At 38.9% G+C, this 25128-nt stretch overlaps 1 protein-coding gene across 2 annotated transcripts in view; it reads right to left on the bottom strand.

Moving 5' to 3' along the window:
- The window catches only part of LOC133214875 (potassium voltage-gated channel subfamily KQT member 1-like), a 486013-nt gene that overhangs the window by 438450 nt on the left and 22435 nt on the right, over window positions 1-25128 (bottom strand). For both annotated transcript variants that reach the window (XM_061358248.1, XM_061358237.1), the window contains exons 3-4: window positions 18204-18294; window positions 3478-3604 (exon numbers count right to left, since the gene is read on the bottom strand). In XM_061358248.1, coding sequence (XP_061214232.1) covers window positions 3478-3604; window positions 18204-18294 — 218 coding nt within the window. The remainder of the gene's footprint in view (window positions 1-3477; window positions 3605-18203; window positions 18295-25128) is intronic.

Here is a 25128-nt window from a genome sequence, read left to right as displayed (position 1 = left end):
TTGCATGGAATGTCTCCACTAGACTCAAACTGAAGGAGACACTTGGCATGGAAAATATCAAGATAAAGAGCCAACATTTGTTTAAACAACTTTTCAATTTTAACAAGCATTAGTATTTAGATTAGCATTACATTAGTATTTATGTTAGTTTTCAAAAAAGAAAGTGTCAGGAGGCTTTGGTAATTTTAAAAATCCAATTCCAGTAATTTATAAACAGCAATATGTGGATATCCTTCTCAAACATTCTACCTACTTACATGTTTGCAAACATGTCTGCACACACACTTTAGATGTAGAGAGAAAAAAATTACGTAGTGTCTTCTATATAATAGGTGAATTACATATGTAGATGACATACCTCCAGAATTCACATTCACAGGAAAATCACATTTCCTGCAACTTAGTATGTGCGGTAAACAGATTTAAAAACCTTGTTCACTGCTTGTCCACTGTCCCCATGGCTTACTCTTAAATTATGAAACCTTGGGATATTCCAAACAGCTGCCATTTTTTTCTTTAAAGTCAGCTTGGCAGTGAAAACTTACTTAGTTACACATAGACTTCTGCACAGCACATGGCAACACCTATTGTACAGCCTACTTGAGTACTGCCTTATTTCTGCAAATTGCTGACTTGTTTGCAGTGTTCTCTCAAGTTCACTTTCTAATATGCAATTCTCAGATTTTGGATTAAAAGCAATTAAGCCTTTTTTAAATTTAAACCAGTGAAAACATTTGCATTTGTATTTTAATTTTTAGTTGCCATAGTATTTTATGGAATCTAAGTAGTCTTCAGCTTGCAGGTACGCTCGTAGTAGTCTGGAGATACTATGATGTCCGCAAAGACTTAAATATATCACATGGACATATTTAAATTTGATTTATAGCACATTCTTTTTTGCTGATTTTTTTTGTCCTACTGGCACTTCATAACTTCAAATCATAGAATCATAAAATGGTCTGGGTTGGAAGGGACCTTCAAAGGTCATCTAGTCCAAGCCACTGCCACAAGCAGGGGCATCTTCAACTAGATCAGGTTGGCCGGAACCACATCAGCCTGGCCTTGAAGGTCTCTGGGTATGTCACAACTACCACCGTTGAGATCCCCCTTATGTCTTTCAAACTGCATGCTGTCAAAACCAGGAGAAACAGAAGTTAATTCATAAATTGGTTTTTACTTTGTGACATTTTCTGCAACAACAGCAAAAGGATAAAAGAGGTTGTGAAAATATATTCTCTTAATTTTACCTGTGCTTGGTACCTGCCATTCATGAAATTCTACTTAGACTAGGATTTTCAGAAGCATTTAGCTCCTAATCTAACCCTACTGAAATAGTAAGTAATGGAAGTATCAAATCAATAATCAGGAAAAGTATCACTATTACTGCTGATGCCATAGTACATGACTACCACACACTCTTTAAACATGTTCATCCTGTGAACTAGGGAATGAAGAAGCATGGAGAGACAAAGCGATTTTTCTAAGGTTTCTTGGTATGCTGGGAATGAATTCAATCTATGTCTCCTGACATGTTCTTTTATTATAGAATTGTCTTTTCTCACAGGTAATTACCTGTAACTTGTCTGCAAAGAGGAGAGAAATTAGGCTAACTTTAGAAAATCTACCTAAGAAATAAAAAAATTTTATTCACAAGGTAGAGAAGTTGCATCGTGTTCCATTTTAGGTAATTTTTTTAAAGAACATTCAAGAAATACTGTATCCTATCTTAACCATTTTCTTCCCCATTTATAGAATAAATTTTAAAAGTTAACATACTATTTTATGCAGCATGTAATGCAATAATATTAAACAAGTACATAAAAGGAAGTAATAACTAGGCTTGACAACTAAATCTCTTTCTGGTAATAAGAACCAAAATATTTTTATTTACTATTAGAGAGGAGGAAAATGGAAAGCCGGAGAGAAATTAAAGAAGTTCAAAACTGCTACCCAAGTTGAACTTTCTAAGAATTAATAGAAATTTTAGTGTGGACAAAACACAATTAAAAAGTCTTTCTGGTATCAAAGACATTTCAGTGATGTTTTCTGATTTTATAATGGAGATTTTTGCAAAGTAAAATGAATACCTTATTTTTTAAATTCTGTTCTGGTCCTTTAACTTCTTTTTCTGATGTTTGTATTTTATTCTTGTTTATTTGAAAATGATAGGATTAGTCAGTATGATTCTGTCATTCACAACAAATGTATTTGCCAAGTTTAGTTATTTGGATGAGTGTAGACACAGCTCCAGCTGCACTTGATATGTCAAAACAAATCTTGACTTTAAATTCATTGTATTATTAGGGGAATTTTAAATTTTAAAACAGAGCTGATACTTTTGAATGAACAACCAGCTGTAGCCATTCTTAGTTTTTCTCAAGAAAAAAGAGTCTTCTCCAAGGGCTATACAAACATTAATGTTTACTGTAGTAGATGCACAATGCCAGTATACAGAATCAGTATCAAGTTGAAAACACACTTTAATGAGACTGCCACATTTCCTCCTGCACTTGTATACTCTAATATACCTTCCTAAGAGGCATTTCTTACTGAAAGAGAAGTCAAGAAGATGTTCAGAAGAAAATAAAAGTTAGTTATAGGCCTCATGGTTAGATCATGAAACTAATCATGTAATCAGATCAAGAAGAAGCTGAAGAATTTGTTTGTGATGAAACACTTCTTCCTCAATAACCCAAAACTCAGTACAGTATCTCATCACATTATTCACTGCCCCCATCTAGATGTATAACAGAACATGTTTCATGAGTTTTTGCACCAAACTGCATAAAGTCACTGATGATTAAGAAAACATCAGTTCTTTCTCTCCCCTTTTCACCTCTCCCATTTTGCTCTATTTAAAACTCAATGCGTTGACGTTTGAGTAACGTAAAATTCACGGCTCTACTGGAGTCTATATAAAATCACAGACTTAAAACAGAAACAATGATTTTATGGACTGCTACAATTTTGTTGGAACATCGCATTTTATTAATCCCTCACTGTTCCACAGGCTCTATTAGTCACCCCTCCCCCTGAACTCCAGTGATGCTACCCACAATAGTCCCTTAAACCACTTAAAATAACTTTAGTACTACCCAGAGGAATTTCTCCCGAGTCATACTTTGCACATTTCCATCTTTTTTCCCAATTTATACTCACCTTTGTGTTTGGTTTCTTCAGGAGACTGAAGGAAGGATATTGCATTCAAAGTCTGGTCAATTTTCTCCAATCACAACAGTAGATTTAGTAAATATTTCTTCCCTGAGAATTTTGCCTTTCTTAAGCTGATGGCTGCTTATGTCATAGCCGTATTTTAAATGCTAGTTCTAGCAACCCAAAAGAAGAAATAATTGCATAGATTCACAAAGCAGATCAATCTCTGAGACATGGCTCAGAACTGCTATGTTGTTTCTGCAGTAGTTGACATCTTTAAAATTTATTGCAACAAAAAAGTTAAAAAAAAAGTTTAAATCTTACCGATAATTGATATTGGCTTTCTGGCAAAGCGTATTCTTCCCTGGAAGCCAACATACTTACTCCTGCAGCCTGCAGACCACAATCGGACCACATATTCAGCACCAAAAAACACAACCAGAACTATTTCCTATGAGAATTAAAAGAACAAAACATCAATTTATTTTTTTTTTTCATTAAAAGACAGACTTCAGTTTGCACATCTAGTTTACTCCTATAACTGGCAGGTCTGTAATTTCGAGGGTGTTCCTTTATAACCTTGAAAACTGGGATAACGTTTGTGATTTTTAACAACTAGGACCTCTCCAGACTCCCAAGACCATTGAAAAATAATGGAGAGAGGTCCCACAATGACATTGACCAGCACTTTCAGTACCCTGGAGGGAATCCCAACAGAGCCTATCGATTTATGTTCATCCAGCTGAAGCAGCAAGTGTCAAACACATTCAGGGTTGCCTGGAAGTTTATCATCCCCCCAGTCATGATCTTTTAGCATAGGACTCTGGGGTTCCCAGGGCCCAGCACTGGTGTTGAAGACAGTGGTGAAGAAGTCATAAATATCTCTGCTTTGTCTATGTCCCTATTTGTGAGGTGACCAATCTCGTCAAGTAATAGCTCAATGCTCTCTGATTCTGCTTTTGCTATTAACATGTTTTTAAAAGCCCTCTTTGCTGTCCTTCACAGCACTGGCCTGCCTGAACTCTGATCAAGCTTTGGCTGCATGAATTTTTACCCTACCGCAGCAAACAGCATCTCTGTAGTCCTCCTATGTCACTTGTCCTTGGTTCCAACATCCATACCACTTTCCTTTTCTGCCTAAGTTCTAGAAGAAGATGCCTGTTCAGCCAATTTGTTTGACTGTCCCATTTGCTTGACTCGCAATACTTTGGAATTGCCTGCTCTCATGCTCTTAAGACATGGCTCTTAAGAAGTGACCAGCATTCACAGACCCCAATACCTTCAAAAACAGATCCCATAGGGACTTTACTATCTCCTTCAGATGCCCAAATTCTGCTTTCTCCATATCCAGGACTGAAGTTTTGATGGCAGTTTTCCTCCTATCACCAACTTTTCAAATTGAACTACTTTGTGGTCACTGTGACCAAGACAGGCACCAATCTCCACTTCATCCAGAAGTCCCTCTCTATATTGACCTGCTGGGTCTTCCCACTTCTTGCCTCACCATTTCCTGCAAATGGAGGGATAGAGGAGAATATTGCTTGTGCTCCTGATCCCTTAATCAATCATCCCAAAGCCCTGAAGTCTCTCTGATTGCAGTTGGACTTCTTATTGCTTCACTAGTGCCTACATGGAAAACCAATTAACAGATAATAATCGTAAGGATGTACCAGGGTAGAAAGCTTTCTCTTCACGCCATGAGCCCAGGCCCCAAGGGAGGCAGCAGACTTCCCTAAGTGGGTCTGGTCTGCATATTGGGCACACCCTGCAGCCTGACACCTGGGCAACAGTATGTTCCCACTAGAGCTCTTTTTCGGAAGCTACATCGGTCATGGTCTGTGTAGAGTTTAGAGAGGCCACAGCCTTCTACCAGGTGGATACCATTGCTCCCCTGTCAATCTGGCAGGGCTACAGCAACCTTCCTGCACACAAATATGCCGTTTTCCTGCTTTGGGAGCTAGGGCTCCCTGGGGGTTTCTTGAGGGGGGCTCTCATCCACACCAAGTCCCACCAGCCACTACTGTACAAGCAGCAGGTGGCTCTCTGGGCTCCTCCTCAGGTTTCTCCAGTTCAGGCCCCCTACTATTCATTGCGCTAGACTGCTCCACTGCGGATCATGCCAACTAAGGGGAGCAGTATATATACAGCATATAAAATAAATCACCTCTATTTTAATAATGCTTCCCTCTATAGCACTATATTGTACAGCACTTGTGCATAACCAAGGATCAGTATACTTTGAGATACTTCTAAAGAAAGCAGATCAATTAAGATCACAACATGGACAGATTTGTTGAGATCTTTATTCCTTCCTTCCTTGTTTACCTCTACCATTGCAGCATGATAGCACACCCAAAACACAGCTTCTAGGCTTTGTTCCAACCTAAACTGTATCCAGTAACTCAGTCACCAAACACCTAGTACATAAATTACAGCTTTGGAAAATATTTGTATTTTAACTTAAAATGCTTGCAATCTCCACCTGGGGGAATTCTAAAGCACCCAAGGAGTGAACACATTTAAATCACAATTTTCCCTCAATAGCAATACCAACATGCCTTTAAAACTGATATTCTGAATGGTTGAAAAAGAGACCAAAATATTGCAAAGCTAAAAACAGATAAGAAAAACTCTACACTAATATGTAAAACTTCATATCAATTTTTACTTTTAACAAAGTGAGGTTAACATTTCTGTATTCACTTCTACCTCCTTGTTTTGCCTGAGAACCAAGATAATACGCACAGTCTTCCTCTGCTTTCACAGCAGTTTCAGCCTGACCATAACCAAAGAATTAGTAGAAAGCTAGAAAGTTTACAGCACAAAGCAGAAGCACAAGAAAATACACCACAAATCAGCTCCACAAGTTCGACTTTTCAAATAAATGTATTACCTACAGCCTCCACAAGTAACACTTTCAAGTCTGTGCTCTGAAATCTAAACTGTTCAAGCCTAATAGTCAAAGCACAATTCAAAAGCAATCTTCAAAGGAAAACAATTCTTGCATTTCATGAATCTTGCAAAATGCTCTCTCACTTATTAAATTGTCTACATTTTTAGCAGATTCCTGGTAACATCACTCAGTGGCATTTGTTTTCAATTTCTCATTTCTCATTTTGATTTCTCATTAAGAATCTCTAATTTCCACCAAAGGAAGCAGAACTAGATAGACCTAATAGACATGCTGGAGAAACAGCACTGGAGCTTTGGAGTAGGCTGTGAAGTCATGAACACTTCTTTCTGTAATTAGGAAGAAAGCTAGTACCAAAGCTTGAACTGACAGAGCATTTCGAAGCAAACAGTTTCACATCCTTTTCTGCAGACTAAAATGGCTAAGGTCCATCTTAGAAATACATGTGTTCACAGTCTTAGAGGAAGAAACACACCCAGAAAGCATAGCTTATGTGATTTTGTTGACAATATTGGTAACCTGCCCTTTGACAAGGGAAGATATCCATAACAATTTAAATGAAAACATATGTGCCATCCAATTGAATCAAAAGCATGGTTCTATCACTCAGTGGCAATTCATTCAATGTTGGTTCTAACAGACAACACTGATGGCAGTGGAAGATCATTTCTACAGCAACAGTCTATTAGAATCACTGGGGCAGGTAAAAAATTGTGTAGAAAGCAGACAAGCACATAGATAACTACTGAAGAAGCAAAACTTTTTGAGACTTTGATTATTCCTTGATGATCCTCTGAGGTTACTTTTAGAAGCTGAAATTAAAATTATATCTGTCCTGAGGGTATTTTATTCTCAATGCAAATTCCAGAATCTACAATTTTATTTCAGCTACTGACAAGAACCCATCTTGGTTACATCCGGGAAACCCTGCTGAAGTCAATAAGGTTGCATAGTCTATGAAAGGGAAAATTTTTGACAGAAGGATGAGCCTACATCTTCAATACATTTGAAATTAATCACTGATCTCAGTTCATTTTGTCCTGGATAGGTGTCCACGTTACCAAAACCACAGCAATTAACACTTTTGCTGGCAGCCTCAGGCAGGCCGAAGTCAAAGAAGCACGAAAACTGGACAAACATCACAGCTTTATAGGTGGCCCCTCCAATAAAAAAAGTGGGGGAGGGGGAAGATTATGAAACTTACTGTGTTATGTGCACTGCTAATGAAAGATAGAAGACATCTATTTCCAGGGCTGTCAAGGCTGATCAAGCTGCACCTCACTAAACTTGCCTTTAAAAAAGCCCTAACCTGCCTCCTTTTCCTCCTACACACATAAACACTTTTCACAACCTTAAATTTATTGCTCCACATTTACCTTCTGGTAAAGGGAAAAAAACCCAGCAATTTTCTGGAAAGTCAGAAAAAAATACTTGTTTTCATTGAAATGGAAACAAAAGCTGGTGAGGAGTTGTTGTGGATAAAACATGAACCAGAAAAGGTCTTCAAACAAATCTGAAAATTAAATAGTATGGCAAATATGCTCCCAACAATTTATATCCATCTTTATGTCATTTTGAGATTGTTCTCCAGTTTTCTGAAATTTTACAGAACACTTGATTTCAAAATAGGATTTTAATAATAAGTATCCTGCAAAACTGTTTTATTTGAGGTCCCAGAAGCATTTTCCCCTTTCTCCTGCAAGTGGTTAAGGCAGAAATACGTGATGGAGGATTCTCAGCAGATTTCATAAACCTGGAAAGCCATTTGGCATCAACAGAAAGCCAGGGATGAACTCCTTTCATGAAATCAAACCACAAAGCAACAAGTAAGAACAAGCCATTACATTAAGAAAAAAAAAAAAAAAAAAAAAGGAAAGAAGCCATATTAGGCTTGATGAAAACAGAGTCAATAAATACCCTTGGCTATTCTATCTAGCAATAAGCTTTTGAGCTTTCCATTTTTCTCAGCAACACTTCTCTAAACTCCTATGAGGGAAGAAAAGGAAAGCAATGCTGCGTATCCTTTGAACACAACAGCTGCCATAAACTGTCAGGACATTTGCCATGACCCACTGGAGGAACATGAAACAGGTGGGGAAAAGCACAGAGCATCGTCTTTTGTCTGGGGCACTGAACATGTTCCAGAAGCACAGCTAAAGGCACACTGTATTGAGAAATGTACCAGCAGAGAAGGTTTTTAGGCAGCACTGCAACTCGAATTATCTGCCAGGAAGTGGAGCATAGAGTAAGGGAACAACAGAACTGACCAGATTCTTCATACTTACATGTTAGTCTCTCCCTGTTTTGTTAGTGGTAAAGGATACTTTTGGCAATTTACATTGCCACGGTAATATTCAGTAAAGTATTTTATACGCAGTAACTGCCTAGCCACATAAAGAACTGACATATAATTACAGACGAGGCCTTGGGTGATATGATTTAGAGCGAAGTGTCCCTGCCCATGGCAGGGGGGTTGGAACCTGATGATCTTAAGGTCCTTTCCAACCCTAACCATTCTATGATTCTATGATTTTAAACTGGGCTCGTACTGTCTAATAACTTTGCTAAAGTCAGTAGCAGCATTCCGTTTTTCTGTGCTTGTCCCTGCTGTCTGGGCAAAAAAACCCAAAACACACACCTATAATTTTGACCAGTCAGGTGGAAGCCCTTAAATTCATTTTAGCTTTGAATTCTTTTTTTTCTTTTTTCTTAAATCTAGCCACTGCAGAAGTCTTCCCCACCCCATAATCATAAAATACTACATAATCACATTAATGCTATTCTCAGTCTAACTCCATTTTATTAATTTTATTAAAATATAAAATAAATAAGCTTAAAGGGAAATATGCATGAAAATAAGCTCCATGCATATCTAATTCAGTCAGTCAAAAAAGAAACTCTTGTTGAAAAGCCATCAACTTTTTACCAAGAATGTCGTCAATGACCAAATGAAAAAAAATGCTCACATTAACACAGAAAATCAACATTTTACACAGGAGTGTAAGTGAAATATATAATCTGGAATTTACAATATGTTCCAGTATGGTTACGGATAACTGAACCGGGGAAGCAGGAGAAGGGAAAGGGTTTGGTTGAAGTGATTAAAGTGCACACATGAAAAAGACAAGTATTTTCTCAGCTGCAGCTGTGTTTTAGGTAGAGAGCACACACAAGGCTCTCTTCACTTTTTTTATTGGAATATTTAGGTGCTCCGGTAAAAGGAGGAAGTGGGATAGCTAAATGAATAGTGTGTGCTCATGAAGATTCAATCAAGGAATGGCAGCTCTAAACAATGAAGCCTCAGAAGTAGGCATAATGCTTTAATAGTCCAAATGTTTGCACACGTGTACTTACGTCCAGAATTTAATCTGATAACCTGTCTTCAAGGTTTTCCAGTCCTTAGACTTGAAAATATCAATTTAGTCACCTGTTTAATTTAATAGTTTACTCAAATGCTATGAAAACCTACTGATACTGAAAGTACTTCCTAGCATTGTGCTTGCTCTCATAAAGATGATAGACATCATATGTGAAAATATAACATCCAGTATATGGAAGAACAGATGTCAGACACTAACTGTCCTATAGTATCATTTGCTTATTCAGACTTACATGTCTGAATGAAGCCAATGCACTTAATGTTTGGAAGTCTGTAATTTATTTAACATTTTAAAAAAAATAAATAAAATCCATGCACATGTGAAAAATACGCTGAATTTGCTGACTTCATATGAGGAGTATCTTTATTGACATTAGTCTTTCCTGTAAAGAATGAAGTTGTACACTAATGATGAAAGCACATGGTGCTTTAGTCACATTACCTATGACAACTACCATCCGAGTGAGTTGGGCGAGTTGGAGTTTTAATTCTGTTTAGGCAGGAGCCAATTTTTCTACAAAGGAAATTAATTACAGTCTCAATGATTTTTGAGCAGGACATTTTTTTCTAGAATTGACTAATTCAGAAAGATCTCGCTAAGGCAAACACAATCAAACAGTGAATCAAGAAGATTCAAGAACTTAGTGGTTTATTTCTCAGTTCTTAATTTCTCTATATATCCACCAGTATTCCACAGGAGCCTTCTAGCTCCCCAAAAGCACATCTTGAAGCCTGACATGAAAAGACCACCTCTGGTAGAAGGAGAAGGGTTTAGCTTTGCTCCTGGACTGGAATCTATCCAATGTGAATATCCACTTCAGAACTGTAAATAATCATATCCATGGTTTTTAACCTTTTGATTTGGGAAGGTCCCAAAATTTCGAGGACAGGAATTGGAAAAATCCTGCATATATCTCTCCACCTTCCTCTCCTTCCCAAGAAAGATATGTTTCTCTGGTGTCTTGGGCCACATTCTGAAACCACTTTGCACAGAAAACTCTATAGAGCTAGAGTAAGAAGTGAGTAAAATTTGACTAACAGCATTACGAGTTGTTAATTTGTCTCTGTCATACTTAGTGCACAACAATTTCTATTTTTAGTTGAAAAGCACACAACTATCATCCAACACGTTTTGTACTGCATTGCAGAAATGCAAAAAGTTAATATAATCTACAAGAATCACTGTATTATAATTCACATTGAGAAGCTTGACTGTTATATTTGATTCCAGAAACACTGTGGCAACTTAGCAAGATCACTTAGCAGACAATTTGAGCTTATGGAATGTGTTGAGAGACTCGTGGACTCAATTTTTTTCCTAATATTTTTAATCTGCAATACTCCATATCTGTTTTAACAAGGCTTTACATTGTATTAACATAATTTTCCTGATCTATTTATTCATCTTCCCACAGACCAACATGAACATCAGAAAGCAACAGGGATTCTCCCTCTTCTCTCTTAGATTACAATGAATAAAATAACATCATGAAAGCTTTTGAGTCATGTGGTTATTTTCATTCAGATGTATTCTACACTAACATAGTCTAAATCTTCCATAGTATAAATGGTATTTTTCTACTAAGGCAGTTTACCTGTCAGTGCCCTGGACACCTCATTAACACCTACTGTTACACAGGCAATATACACTACACAAATATCACAAAATGCATTGTGAGAACTCCTCTGCACACAGACAAACATTAAGATAAACAGTACTTCCTATTCCTCCTTCATTCCAAGTACAATAATCACAACATTAAATACATCATGGCATAGAAGTAGAAATTTAATTAACAGTATGATCTATAGTAAAACCAGTTTATTTCCTCAAAATCAAGAACACTCTCGGTATTCTTGTTTCACCTGGAGAAGAGAAGGCTCAGGGGAGACCTTACAGCAGCCTTCCAATACCTAAAGAGGGCCTACAAAAAATCTGAAAAGGGACTTTTTACAAGGGCAAGTAGTGACAGGACAAGGGACAATGGCTTTAAACTGAGAGGGTAGATTTAGATTAGACATTAGGAGTAAGTTCTTCCCTGTGAGGGTGGTGAGCCACTGGCACAGGTCACTCAGAGAAGCTGTGGCTTCCCCATCCCTGGCAGTGTTCAAGGCCAGGTTGGACAAGGCCTTGAACAACCTGGTCTAGTGGGAGGTGTCCCTGCTGTGGCAGGGGGTTGGAACTGGATGAGCTTTAAGGTCCCTTCCAACCCAAACCAGTCTGTGATTCTAGGATCAAAATAAAGTAAAAAGTTTCCTTTTCACCTACAACACTGTCATTATACAAAGTCATGGTTTATTATGCTGTTACTTTTAGTATGTAAAAGCATCATGAGTATGATTAAAAATATATATATATATTCTTGTTTTTAGAACAGCACAATTAGTGAAATAACTCCCAGTTAAGAAACTTTTTTTGCAAGGTCTTGCAATAAAAATAAAACCCAGTCTTTTGTAAACTACTATGGTGACCTCTCCTGGTAGAAAAATATATGACCTCTAACCATGAAAACATGCAATCAGATCAACACTCCAAGGAGGAATTACACCTGGCCCACTTTATAGCTTATTTTTGATGCCATATCCTTAAAGATCTAGATGCCACTTACCAATCAAAACTGACACACAGGTCTTTAAGAAAATATTACAGCCTCCTGCTGTATAGGCTAAATTCTATACAAGAGGCTTTGGCAATTTTTTAGAAGTAATTTTTCAATAGTATCATCTTAGAGTAAGATTAAAAGATAACTGTATATATTAAGGAATTAAAATTTGGAACAAAGTGGAACAGTAAAATGTTACCTAAAAGTAACACAATGAAGGAAGCCTGAAAAAAATAGATGGACCTAAATATATGCATAGTTTCCTGAAAACATGGTATATTTTCCTTTTCTGGCATAATTTTTTAAAATAAAAATAAAAATTTCCATTGTAACTTCAAGTAAAATACTTCTAAACTTTTTTTGTTTTAATTTTTAATTTCAGTTCCTTAGCTACTGTGCGGCAGGGGATTGTCCCCCTCTGCTCTCTTGAGACCCCCCCTGCAGTCCTGCATCCTGCTCTTGGGACCCCGACGCAAGAGGGATGTGGACCTGTTGGAGGGACTCCAGAGGAGGCCACAAAGATTCTCAGAGCTCAGAGGGCTGGAGCACTTCTCCTAGGGAAACAGGCTGAGATAGTTGGGCTTGTTCAGCCTGGGAAGAGAAGGCTCTGGTAAGACCTTATGGCAGCCTTCTAGTACTTACAGGGGGCCTACAAGAAACCTGGAGAGGGACATTTTATAAAGGCATGTAGTGACAGAACAAGGGGAAATGGTTTTAAACTGATAGAGGGGAGATTTGGATTAGATATTAGGAAGAAATTTTTCAGGTAAGGATGATGGAACAAAAAGATAGCTGTTAGGTTTTGCCTTCTTCAGGATGAATGCTCTTCAAGAGCCAGGTTTCTGTCAGAAAAGTTCGTGCAGATGCAACTGTGAGATCAGGCAGGAATCAGAAACTCATTCTGCACTTAGTCACACAGTGTTTAAGGAGCACTTATGAAAACCATTCAGAAGGTAGCAGATAAAAACAAGTAATAATTAGGAGTCAATTCTGCCAAAGACAGAAAATGAACTGTGTTGACTCAAGATTAAGTACTGATTGTAGGAAATCACATAATCACTGTACTTGACTTGTATTTGGAAGAAGCTATTAAAAAGGCAAATGAACGCTTAAAAATATTTCCATGAGTGCCAAAAGTGTCCAGAGAGTAATTAAGTAGGAAAGAAAAAAAAAAAAAAAAAGACAACTCTTAAACAGGTTTTTTCCTTCCCTGTTTTTAACAAAAGTATTAATCTATTTTTAAAAGGAATTTTAAACCACTTCCAAAATTCTGATGCTCACACAGCTGTTGGTGACAGGATTTACCATGCGGTCTACAAAAAAAGCAAGTAAGCCACATTCCTTCCTCTACCCTCAAACTGTTACTCTTAGAACGCATCATACATCCTGATTATCTACTTTCTGGTACTTAGGCATGGCATGATGATTTGTGAGGCTGTATTTCAAGCACATAAACACCATCCTGGGCAGAGTTACTTGTTTTTAGTATGCAATAGTGTAAGTTCTCTCTTTTCAGCAGTCCCAGTTACAGAATTGCCCATCATCATCCCTCACACTGACCTTTTGGCTCAGTACACTGCTCAGCTTTGCTAAGTTGTTCTGGTGATCAAAATGGAGGATCTTAATCCCTGTTTAGGGCATGAGATACTGGAAGAAATGCACAGGGACATCAGACAGAGGACTTAAAGACAGGCATGACAGACTTCTTCCAGAAGCCAAGTATTAAGCATATAGTGCACCAAATTGTGATCTGGTAACAGGCCACTAAAGGTGCCATCATGGTGGAAGTTTGTCACAGACTGTGTGATCAGGGTAAGAAGGCACACAAATACTTCTTTAAACAGCTAGAAATTTCTAGATCATTCCCTGGTTCTTATGGAGGGCTTTAGTTCAGGTAATATTTATTCAAAAAGTAATACAGAGAAATGCAAGCAATGTGGGAGATTTCTGGAGTGTTTCAAGAGTAACTTTTAGATATAGGTATGGAGTGGGCAACTGGGAATGAAAACAGCTGGATCTGCTGTTCAGCTATACATGGAAAAAATAGTTGGGGTTTGATAATCAATGGCAATACTTTGGATGTAGCACCCAAAAAATAATGTAATTCAAGATCCTATGCTTCAGGAGAGCAAAATTCCAATGTTTCAGGGAACTAATAGCTGGAATCCTATGGGAGACAGCTTTGAAAGGTCAGCAAGTTCAGGATAGCTAGCAGGTTTTTAAAGACAATCTACTCCAAACGCAACAAAGTGATGAAAGCTAACAACAGGTAAACAAGAGAAGTGATTATCCCCTTTACTAAGCACTCATTAGACTGCACCTAGAATACTGCTCCTGTTTTTTAAACCACTACAAGAAACACTTTGTTAAAGTGGAGGGCATTCCACATAAGGCCATCAAGGTGCTCAGGGTGTTGGACCACAAGCTCCTCTCCTACAAGGAAAGGCTGAGAGGATTTGACTTGTTTAGTCTGGAGAAATAGATGCATGGGGGACTTCTCAGCTGTTTCCCAATACATACAAGGAGGTTATTGAGAGGGTGGAGCCAGGTTCTTAACAGCAGTGCATGGCAAGAAGTTGAAAGAATATAGACCATGGGAAAAGGATGAAAGAAAACAAAACAAAACTCGAAAAAGGGAGATTCATACTGGATATAAGGAAAACCTTCTTCACCATGGGGGATGGTCAGGCATTGGAACAGGCTGTCCTGAAAGGCTGCACAGTTTCCATCCTGGGAGGTTTTCAAGACCTGATGGGATAATGCCCTGAGCAACCTGGTCTGACCTCAGCACTGACCTGCTTTGATCAGGAGGTTGGATTATAAACCTCCTTAGGTCACTTCCAACCTGTATTATTCTCTGCGTATATGAAAAGAAAAAAACACTAAGGCAAATGGTTGCAGAGTTCTGTGAGAGCCAGTATTTGCATACTACGACAAGTGGAGATGCAATCTTTAACTAAAGTGGCCACTATTATTTTGGAAAGCCCTATTTGCCCTTCCTGCTTCAGAAAGTTCAACATCTGCATGAGCTGAAGAGAGGAGCAGGCAGTGCAAGTTTAGAAGGAAGATGATAAGGGAATACTGCCTTAAGTGTTGCAAATGTATTATCTACCACTGTGGCCTGTTCCATTGTGCTTGTTTCCCCAGACATTGTACAAGAACTTTCTCATACAGCAGATCCTAAATAATGATGAATGCAGAAGTGAAAAAATGTCCCAACCGCACAGATGGAGGAGGACCAAGGCAAGCAGGGGAAACTATGTAGCAATATGAATAAAAAACTACTGCAAATGCATTTAAGACTTGTGGATTGTGAAATGAAATGCACATTGTTGTTCTACCTAGAAGTCTTGTGATCCATTTTAAACACTAATCTAAACTCTAAGCTTCTTTCTGCAAGTATAAAATAATCAAGAGAAACTATGTTTTTCACTATCTATTCTGTTGGTGTTCATCAGCATGATTCACTGCACAAACGTCCCTGTCTTTTCCCTCATTTGCTGTCTTGTTAAATACTCAGAGGAGAAAACAAAACCAACCAGGAACTAACAAAGATCATACCATGTATGTATATGGAAAAATTAAATCAGAGTATCTCAGACAGAGCTGACAAAAACCCTCCCAATAGCAGCAGTGAATACACAAAAAAATGGGTAGTGCAAGTACAAAAACCTCCTTCAAATGACAGCAAGTCCAAGACATGCGATTTCACGAGTCCTATTACCATGAAAGTACACTGATTTTACCACAATGATGATCCAATGGAGATTTACATGTTATGTTTTCTTCACGAATGTAAAGAACAGAAGTTTTCTTCAAGCTCAAGCAAGGTTATCAAATAGAGCAATTTTCAGCATTTGTGGAGGCACAGCATCAGCATGTATCAGAAGCCATGGCTACAAGACATCTTCAATAGTCTCGAAGATGACAGACTGGCCTTAACATTAAAATGCAGGGCCTGAGAGCCATACTGTTTTCCTTCAGAATTCATTTGAATTTTCAGAGACTTGAAAACATATGCTTGGGGAGAGAGGGAAGGAGGAGAGTAAGGGCTTGGGGCTTTTTTGGCCCCCTTTTTCCATTCTGACTACAAACACTGCTTTGGAAGGACACACTGATATGAAATTTTCTCCTTGGTATATTCACATAGCTTATCTGAATGATGACAGGCTTCACACCTGAAAAGAAATTATCTTACACCACACAGATGTACTAAGAACATAAAAAAAACTAAGTCTTTAAAATACAGGACTTTAGTGGCTTAGGACACATCTGCAGTTACATTTGTTACTAATGTGCCATATCTGCTCCAGTGACATGTATTATCTAAAATTGTATTTGGCACATCATCTCACCATTTATAAGAAAATGCAAAAACATTTAAGTGTCTACAAGTAATAAATGATATCCTTCTTGTCAGGCCTTGCCAACTTTCAACATTATGATTTTGAAGTTGATTTTTCCCAACTGTTAATCTACTTTAATGTAATGAAAAGCATTTTTTTCACAGGTGGGAAAATACCACATATACTAGTATTTATCTGCTACTGACACACTAACAGGGCTATACAAAGAACTGCAGGTTCTTTCAACCGGGAGACAAACAAATAAATTTCATTTTGAACTTGATCTAATAGATGTTTTAGTCCAATTTTGTTTCTCATCACACTGGCAGTCCCCACTGTTCTCAAACACTTTCAAGAGATCACAGTGGCATGGAAAGAATACTTTTTCTCTCTAGGTGTCTTCATGCCTTTGATGAAACTCTCTTGATTACATGGTCAACTATCGTATGAAGTAGATCAGAGTAGTGACCTACTACAAAGAGTAGAGGGAACAATGATCTCTAAGCTTTTGTGGTCTTGGCACTCTCATGAGTAAAATGGGAGATGCACTTTGAAATTCCTTCAGGTAAAGGTAGGGAGAAGTGCTACAAGCAGGAGTCTAACCATTCAGCTACTAGAAACAAGAAACTTCACAACTTTATGAAATAGAAATAATTTAATTAGCCATAAGAGCAATCTTTGAAGCATTGCAATTGAACTTCTTTCAGAGCAAACTCTAAAACTCAGTCATAAGACAAATGCTTTCTAGGCAAGGGAATCTACAGCAGCCAGCACAACATCTAACCTCTCTGCTGGCCATTTCTATGAATGAAACTAAGGAAAGAGAAGAGAGGAAAATAAACTCAAGAGAGGTATCTTTAAGGTAAGGTTGTAACACAGGTGACCAAGAAATTGTTCCAGCTCCGTCACTGACTATGCATGATTCATTTGTTAATCACTTAAAAATGCTACGTGGGCACTATGTGAACCACATATCTGTCTTCATCTAGTTATTTTTGTCCAACAATATGTGGACAAAATATACATGCATATACCATCTACACAAAAGCAAACAGCTAAGCACCAAGTCATTGCCAGTATTACTGTATTGGGTGTGTGGTAGTTATACTGACCTGTAATCACTCTACATCTTTCAATGTATCTGAGAAAATTACACATTATTGGCAGAATACTGTACTTTGTTTGACACTGAATATGGCTTAAAGGGAAGCAACATTTGTTAGGATTAACATTAATCAAAATCCCAAAATAACTCTGTGATCCTAATGATGGCTTAGTCAATTACAGGCAAAAAACTAACAGCCGCAACAGTTAAGAAGGCTAGCTAGCTTCAAGGCCAAATCACTGATGCATAGAATTGTGATGGAAGCTCTTCTTCCCTGTTCTATATACTGGCAAATTACACTGACAGACATCACTTACCCCCAAGATCCTGACACTTCTGAAGAGCATGATTCTTCATAATTTTTTTACCATAGACTTAGAAGAGATATGTTTAAAAATATACATTCCTGTACTATAGAATATCCTGTTCCACACTGCATAAGACTGATGAACACCAGTTGTCCAGTATAAGAGCTACAGGGTACAGTTTCATACCTTAAGAAAAACAAGTATTATAAAAGCTGTCAAATACTCTCACAGTTTACAGACCTAAAACATAGTCATCTCCATTATACTATGAGCTTCCTTTAAGGAAAGTAGGTACTATTTTAAATGTCCTGGTAGCATGTTTTGCATGAGATTATCTCCCTTGTTCACCTGAAGCAATTTAGTAAAACATTAAAGTCTTCCCCCCAAAGTTCACTTACCATCCAAAAAAGGGTTCCAGTGGCAAATTCAGAATAATGCTCTATAGTAGATAGGACGCTGAATATTAAACAAATCAGCACAGAGAGAAATCTGTAAAAAGAAAACAGTGTTTAGTGACTCATCAACTTGAACTAAATCTGGATGTAGACCTAGTTTTAGCTCTCATTCACATAACTTTTTTCATCGCAAGTACTTTGTGTTTAAGAAGTTAGTTCTTCCTAGTTAAGTGAATATAATCATTTTGCAATTGATAATTTTTAAGAAACATGGAATAAAAATGTCAGGAAGGCTGAACACAGCTGAATCAATAGGCAAAGCTCACATTCAGATAAAGAAAAAATAAAGAGAAGTCTCAAAATATATACTCCTGCCCCCAGAACAGTTAAAAAACAAAAAACAAACAAAAAAAAATTGAAAGTCATGAGAATTGGAAAACAAAATGTGTCATTGAATCCTATTTGATTCAATTCTTTAATGCTGGTAGAATACCCATTACTTTGTTGTATATAGTGTCTTGGCCATCTTTCCACCTTTGGTAACATGCTAATCATTTAAACAACTGCTGAATTAAGAACTATGACGAACAGACAGAAAAGACAGACTTCTGATGTATTCGCACCACAGCTTTCACCATCTTTTAAGGTCATGCAGAAAGCAAGAGAAAAGTAAGGAAACAGAAATTACTCCTATTAACAGCCAGAAACATTCCTTCTCATGTACCAGCTCTTCCAGCTGTCATTTCCTCTGATTCCATGCCAAAAGGCTGTATCTAAACTCCTAAACTCCCAAACTCCCAAACCAGCAATTAAAACCTTAATAGTCCTGCATGTGATGAGACTATTTCCAGTGTGAAACCCTTCTGAAGAAGATAAACACTATTGACAGGGTTTGTTGAAGAACTTCAAAGCAAAAGACAGAGCCTTGATAGCTATTTTATTAATGTTGTGAGATTTCAACAGAAATAAACACACTATCTACACTTAGTGTGATTTTCATAGCTTTTACATGAAAAATATAGGAAATTGATGTTCAACATGAAGTCCAGTGACAACACAAATTCCTCAGGAGTCCATCCAGAGACTTGCCCCTTGTCAACGTTTTAATCAGTGTACCAGAAGAGATGGAATTCACCTCATCACGTCTACACATGACCCCAAACCAAGAGTTCAGTCAGTAAACCTGAGGGCAGAGCCACTGGTTAGAGGTGCCTGGGCAGGCTCAGGAACAAGCCTACAAGAATCTCAGAATACTCAGCATGAACTCAAATGTCAGGTCTTGCACATAGCACAGGGCAGGCCGAAAGCCACATCGGATGAAGATTTTGGCTGCATCCCCTGTAACCCTGACAGCATGTGAAGGGCACTGGAGGGAGCTCGGCAGAGGACAAAGGCAGAATGAAGACAACCTTGACCCAGCATGAGCAGGGATATGTGCCATCACCCTAATGGTGGGGGAAGCTCTGCCCTGCCCCTACTGCACACCATGTGTCTCACTTGTCCCAAAGTCCAGTACATCTTCCAGTCACCTCGCCTGTTCCCTTCACCTCTTTCTGCCCTCAAGAGATTCAACTTGAGAAAAATTAAGTTAAATCATTGCCAGTTGGAATAGATTCAGATAGAAGCAAAGAAAATGAAAACTTCTCCTCTACCTCCCCTCTCACACACCCCCCAAGCAACATAGGGTCATGGGGTTGCAGTCTGTCCTTACACTATATCTCTGCCCCTCCTCATACTGTTCCCCTGCTCCATCATTGGTCTTTCTACTGCCTGCAGTCCTTCAGAATAAACTTGCTCCAGCACAGTCTCTCCAGGGGCTGCAGGGGAACCTGCTTGTGAGCCTGGAGCTCCCCCATGCCTTCATCCTGCTCCTCTCCCTTTGGTGCTTGCAGTGCAGTTTCTCACAGTGGTATTGCCCCTCTCCCCTCACAGCCTATGGTGTGGGTTTGTCCTTTCCTAAAGGTTTTCTCCCTGAGCCCCCCTACCCACGGCTGCAGGGCTCAGCCATGCCATGTGGTGGGTCAGTCAGAGCTAGCTGGAACTGGCTGTGTCCAGCACCGGGCAGCCCTGGGTGCTCCTCACACAGGTGGCCCCTGCACCCCTTCCACTGCCAGCACTTTCACACCCCCACCCAATACAAGAAAATAGAAAATAAATACAAATAACTGTGTATAGATATCTATATACATGTATACAGATATGAGTATATGAATAGGCATGTTATTTACTTACAGATGCACTTCATACAGCAATATATACACACTATAGAGTATAGGTATTGATATATATACACTCTACAGTATATACTTGATCTCTCAAGTAACAAGTGACAAGTGGTAACACTCAAAGCTGCACCAGGGGAGGTTTAGACTTGATACTATGAAAATTTTCTTCACAGAGATGGTGCTCAGGCATAGGAACAGGCTGCCCAGGGAAGTGGTGGAATCACCATCCCTGGAAATGTTCAAAACACATGTAGATGAGGCCCTCATTGGTGTGGTTTAGTGGTGGACTTGGCAGTACACCTTGGATAAAGGTCAGACTTGATGATCTTCAAGGTCTTTTCCACCCAAGTTGATTCTATCATTCTATGATCCTATATGTGTATCTATACACAGATATCAGGGAAGAGCAAGAGTGAGCCATTCCATTAGCCAGGCACCAAGGATCAGAACAGCATAGGCAAGGCCATCCCCTAGCACACCAGGATTCAGATTTGCACACCATAGCTCAGTCAATAACAACATGCAAGGCTGAGCATACAGTGCAGCAGTGGCAAAGGTCCTCTGATGGCTCTTGGCCACTGCCAGAATTGGGACAGGGGTGTCACTGGATGACAGGTGACATTGCTCCTAACCTTCTTGCATCTCTTTAAGGGTTATTCAGGAAGGAAAATGCACCTCACACAGGTCTTGGACATTCACTAAAAACCATAATCATCTCACTCATTTCTCTCATTCACTTCCTGACAATTTCTTTAGCATCCTCCCCCTGCATAGGCTTCTGACACCTATTTGTACTTTCAGAAGTTCTCTACCAATTATTTACTGTAACATTATCACAGTATCACAGTATGTTAGAGATTGGAAGGGACCTCAAAAGATCATCTAGTCCAATCCCCCTGCCGGAGCAGGAACACCTAGATAAGGTTACACAGGAACGTGTCCAGGCGGGTTTTGAATGTCTCCAGAGAAGGAGACTCCACAACCTCCCTGGGCAGCCTGTTCCAGTGTTCTGTCACCCTCACTGAGAAGAAGTTTCTTCTCAAGTTTAAGTGGAACCTCTTGTGTTCCAGTTTGTACCCATTTCCCCTTGTCCTATCATTGTTTGCCACTGAGAAGAGCCTGGCTCCATCCTCGTGACACTCCCCCTTTATATATTTATATACACTAATAAGGTCACCCCTCAGTCTCCTCTTCTCCAAACTATAGAGACCCAGCTCCCTCAGTCTTTCCTCATAAGGGAGATGCTCCACTCCCTTAATCATCTTAGTTGCCCTGCGCTGGACTCTCTCCAGCAGGTCCCTGTCCTTCTTGAACTGAGGGGCCCAGAACTGGACACAATATTCCAGATGCGGTCCCACCAGGGCATAGTAGAGGGGAAGGAGGACCTCTCTCGACCTACTAACTACCCCCCTTCTAATACAACCCAGGATGCCATTGGCCTTCTTGGCCACAAGGGCACAGTGTCGGCTTATGGACACCCTGTTGTCCACCAGGACCCCCAGGTCCCTCTCCCCTACACTGCTCTCTAACAGGTCGTTCCCCAACCTATACTGGAACTTGGGGTTGTTCCTGCCCAGATGCAGGACTCTACACTTTCCCTTGTTATATTTCATCAAGTTATAATGATTGTGTAGTTACTGAAGAGTTAGTCAAAGTACACATAGTTTATAGTTACAGTTTTCTATAAAGCAGAAAACAAGATTGCACAAAATTCTGTGTAATACTCATCTCAGTAATTTGTGTGATTAGGTTCTATTCTTAGGGGTTTTTGTAATTACTTCTGTCAGCTACAGGAGTGAAAGTTATTTATTTGAACTCTTAGTCTTCCTTCAAACCTTAAGTGATGGGTAGGAAATGGTACATCTCTAATACACTGAAACAGTAGCTACCTTGGTGAGAGAGTGGTACATTTTTGTTTTCATCACCTTAATAAACATTTTGTTTTCGTAGCTTTACCTTGCTGATTTATTTCAGTACAAAGCAAAATTTAGGATTTAAAATATTACTTCTATTTAACACAAAACAGAATATAGCCTTCCTTCTTAAAGAAAAAAAATAATAATAACAGGGATATAATAGAAAAGGAACTAATTGATTAAAGTCCATGCTACCATGCCATTTAATGACAGAATGATTAAGAAAACCAGTCTCATAAAGTGTGTTTGTGAGCTCTTCTTGCAGGTAGCTTTTTTTTTTTAGTGCTCTGCTGCTGATACAAATCACAGTAAATATGTGATCAACTCCCTGTCCAGCTAATCTGGAGTTGCCAATCGACCCTGTTATCAGCACCCTGCTCTGCCCACTCTACTTGGGTGCTGTGCATTACAACCAGCACCCTGTTGGTAAGGACAGTGTCCCTCCTTATGTTAGGGTCAGACTCTTCTCCCGGTTCACTTACTTTTCTAGAGTAGCCCCAGCCTTGCTACTCCCTGACAAACCCATAGGAAAGAACAGCAGGAAGATTGTTATGCAGAGTCTATCATGGTTACTGAAAATTAAAATCTGGTTTCTCTCAGTCTCTCTAATTCAGGAAGCTGTTTCACCACTTTTGATACCATTAACAACAAGAAATGTTTTTGTGGTGGGCATCTTAATGATTTCTAGCTCTTCATTAATGGCAAATACTCTGAGCTGAAATGTCTTTAGGAAAAATAAGGCTGCAAGAGAAAAGAGATCCAGATAACACATCTTAGTCAAGGCTAGCATCGTTTTTAGCATGAGACAGATCATAGCCACCTTCTCATGACTTACTAGTTACAGTCCGTTACCCAGTCCTTCTACTTCTTTCACTTCAACAATACACAGGTTTCCAGGTACATTATCCAGCAGCTATACTTCCAGCCCCACAGGTCTACCTCTTTGGAAATGGTGGTACATTACAGGGGTACAGAGATCTGTCCAAGCCATAATAAAACTGGTATGCTGCTTAACTGAGCCGCTACATTGACAAAGGATGAGCCAGCCAGCAGAGGGGGCAGAAGTCCCACTTTCTTGCAATAGGCAATATTCCTTAAGAGTAATACTCCAAGAAAAAAGAAAACCAGAGCAAAGTGGCGAGAAGACACACTGAACACAAGAGAGTCGTTTCCAAATGGAGAATAACAAGTTGATAAGGAGTTTACAGCATAAGTGTATTGCTAGGGTCCAACATTAGAAAAGTCTAGCCATAGGAATATGCAAATCTTTAGCCTTTCTTTAACACAATAGCACTGCTTTCCCTGTAAAGAAATTGCAGATGTAATAGTGAGGTAACCAGCTGTAAGATTTGCCTTTTCTTCATATATCTAGTATGAGTGGAGAACGTGAGTTCTCAGAAGCCCTCGCAGGCACTGAGTACCCCACTCAGTTGGATGCTGTGCCTCATCGGGCAGTTTCTTTACCCAGACAACTTTTACTTCCAATTAGCAATCCCAGTGATGGGTAAATACAGAGACACAAAGAGGTGTACAGACTTTTTCATACACCAGGACAGTGTAAAAAGCATGCAGAACTTGGATCTCTTGAAGCTCAGACCATCCTCCAGTCAATACTCACTGGAAAGCAGGAACTTTGCTGGTCCCTGAAATAACCACATCAAACAACTAAAGCATAAATGTATCAAGAACTTATTGCAACTCATCAGTCTCTTGGTTTCATTTTTTTTTTATGAGACTGATATTCCATTCCTACCACTGTCACAGTTCTCATCTCTATGCAAAATACATGTATAAAGGTATAGAAGGCTTCCTCGTGAGTACAGCCCCTTAACTTCTTCCAGATCCCTGCCATTTCAGCTGCCTCCTTTCACACTTTCTTTTACAGTTCTCACCAGTAACAAATAAAAAGCCAGGGGTAATTCATATACTAAATATTTTCTAAGATACTGACAATGACAGTGCACTTTACACCTTTTCGCCTTTTCCAATTTCAGTAAATCAAAGAAGGATTTCTACATACTCTGCAGGTATTATCGTTACATGTTCAACCACATTCCCTATTAGGCTTTAGTGAAAGTAACCAAATTTGTAAAAGAAAAATTCAAGAAGAGGTGATGCAAAGTGCCAAGATGTACGTGCATAAGGATGTATAAAGGAAGACAATTGGTGCCATTTATTTACTAGGGGACGTAGAACTGTCCAAAGGCTACTACTATAGCCTACAAGTTTCGTAACTTCCAGCTAATTTCTGCTTTCCTCCTGTATTTATGTGTTAAGACTCTCTCTTTTTTTTCCCATTTCCAAAACACACATTAAAACCATTCAAATGACCCTTTAAATTCACTTAATTTATGGCACTATATATTCTGGCCAGTGAGTGTCACTTCTTCCCAGTGAATAACAAAGGCAACACTTTGCAAGCACACAAGGCTGGTCTTTCTATGAATAAAGTATCATGTTCTCATATAAAATGCATTTATTTGAAATGCAGAATCATTGCTGATCACCTTCAGTCATAAAAGAGCATGTTTTGCTTTTTGCAAGAAGGGTTAGCTTCAGAGCACCTGGATATATCCCAGTTTTAATAATCTCCTTTCCCAAATCCAAATAATAATATAAAACCCTCCTGCTAATGTCAAGCAGAAACGTTTCTTCTCTTTGTAGACTACACTATTAACAATTCCAAGTACTGAAGTGTCCACATCTGGTGACCATGTTTGTCACTTCTGTCAACTGCGTGACACAACAGAACAATACCTACAAAGCACATGAAAGTTAAAGGTTTTG

The sequence above is a fragment of the Neopsephotus bourkii genome, unplaced genomic scaffold (assembly GCF_033783945.1).
Source record: "Neopsephotus bourkii isolate Nb327-2 ecotype Australia unplaced genomic scaffold, CSIRO-AGI_Nbou_v1 NB_107, whole genome shotgun sequence".
In the NCBI taxonomy this organism is placed as follows: Eukaryota; Metazoa; Chordata; class Aves; order Psittaciformes; family Psittacidae; genus Neopsephotus; species Neopsephotus bourkii.
The sequence above is the reverse complement of the archived record's forward strand: the minus strand, read 5'-3'. Positions and strand labels throughout refer to the sequence as shown.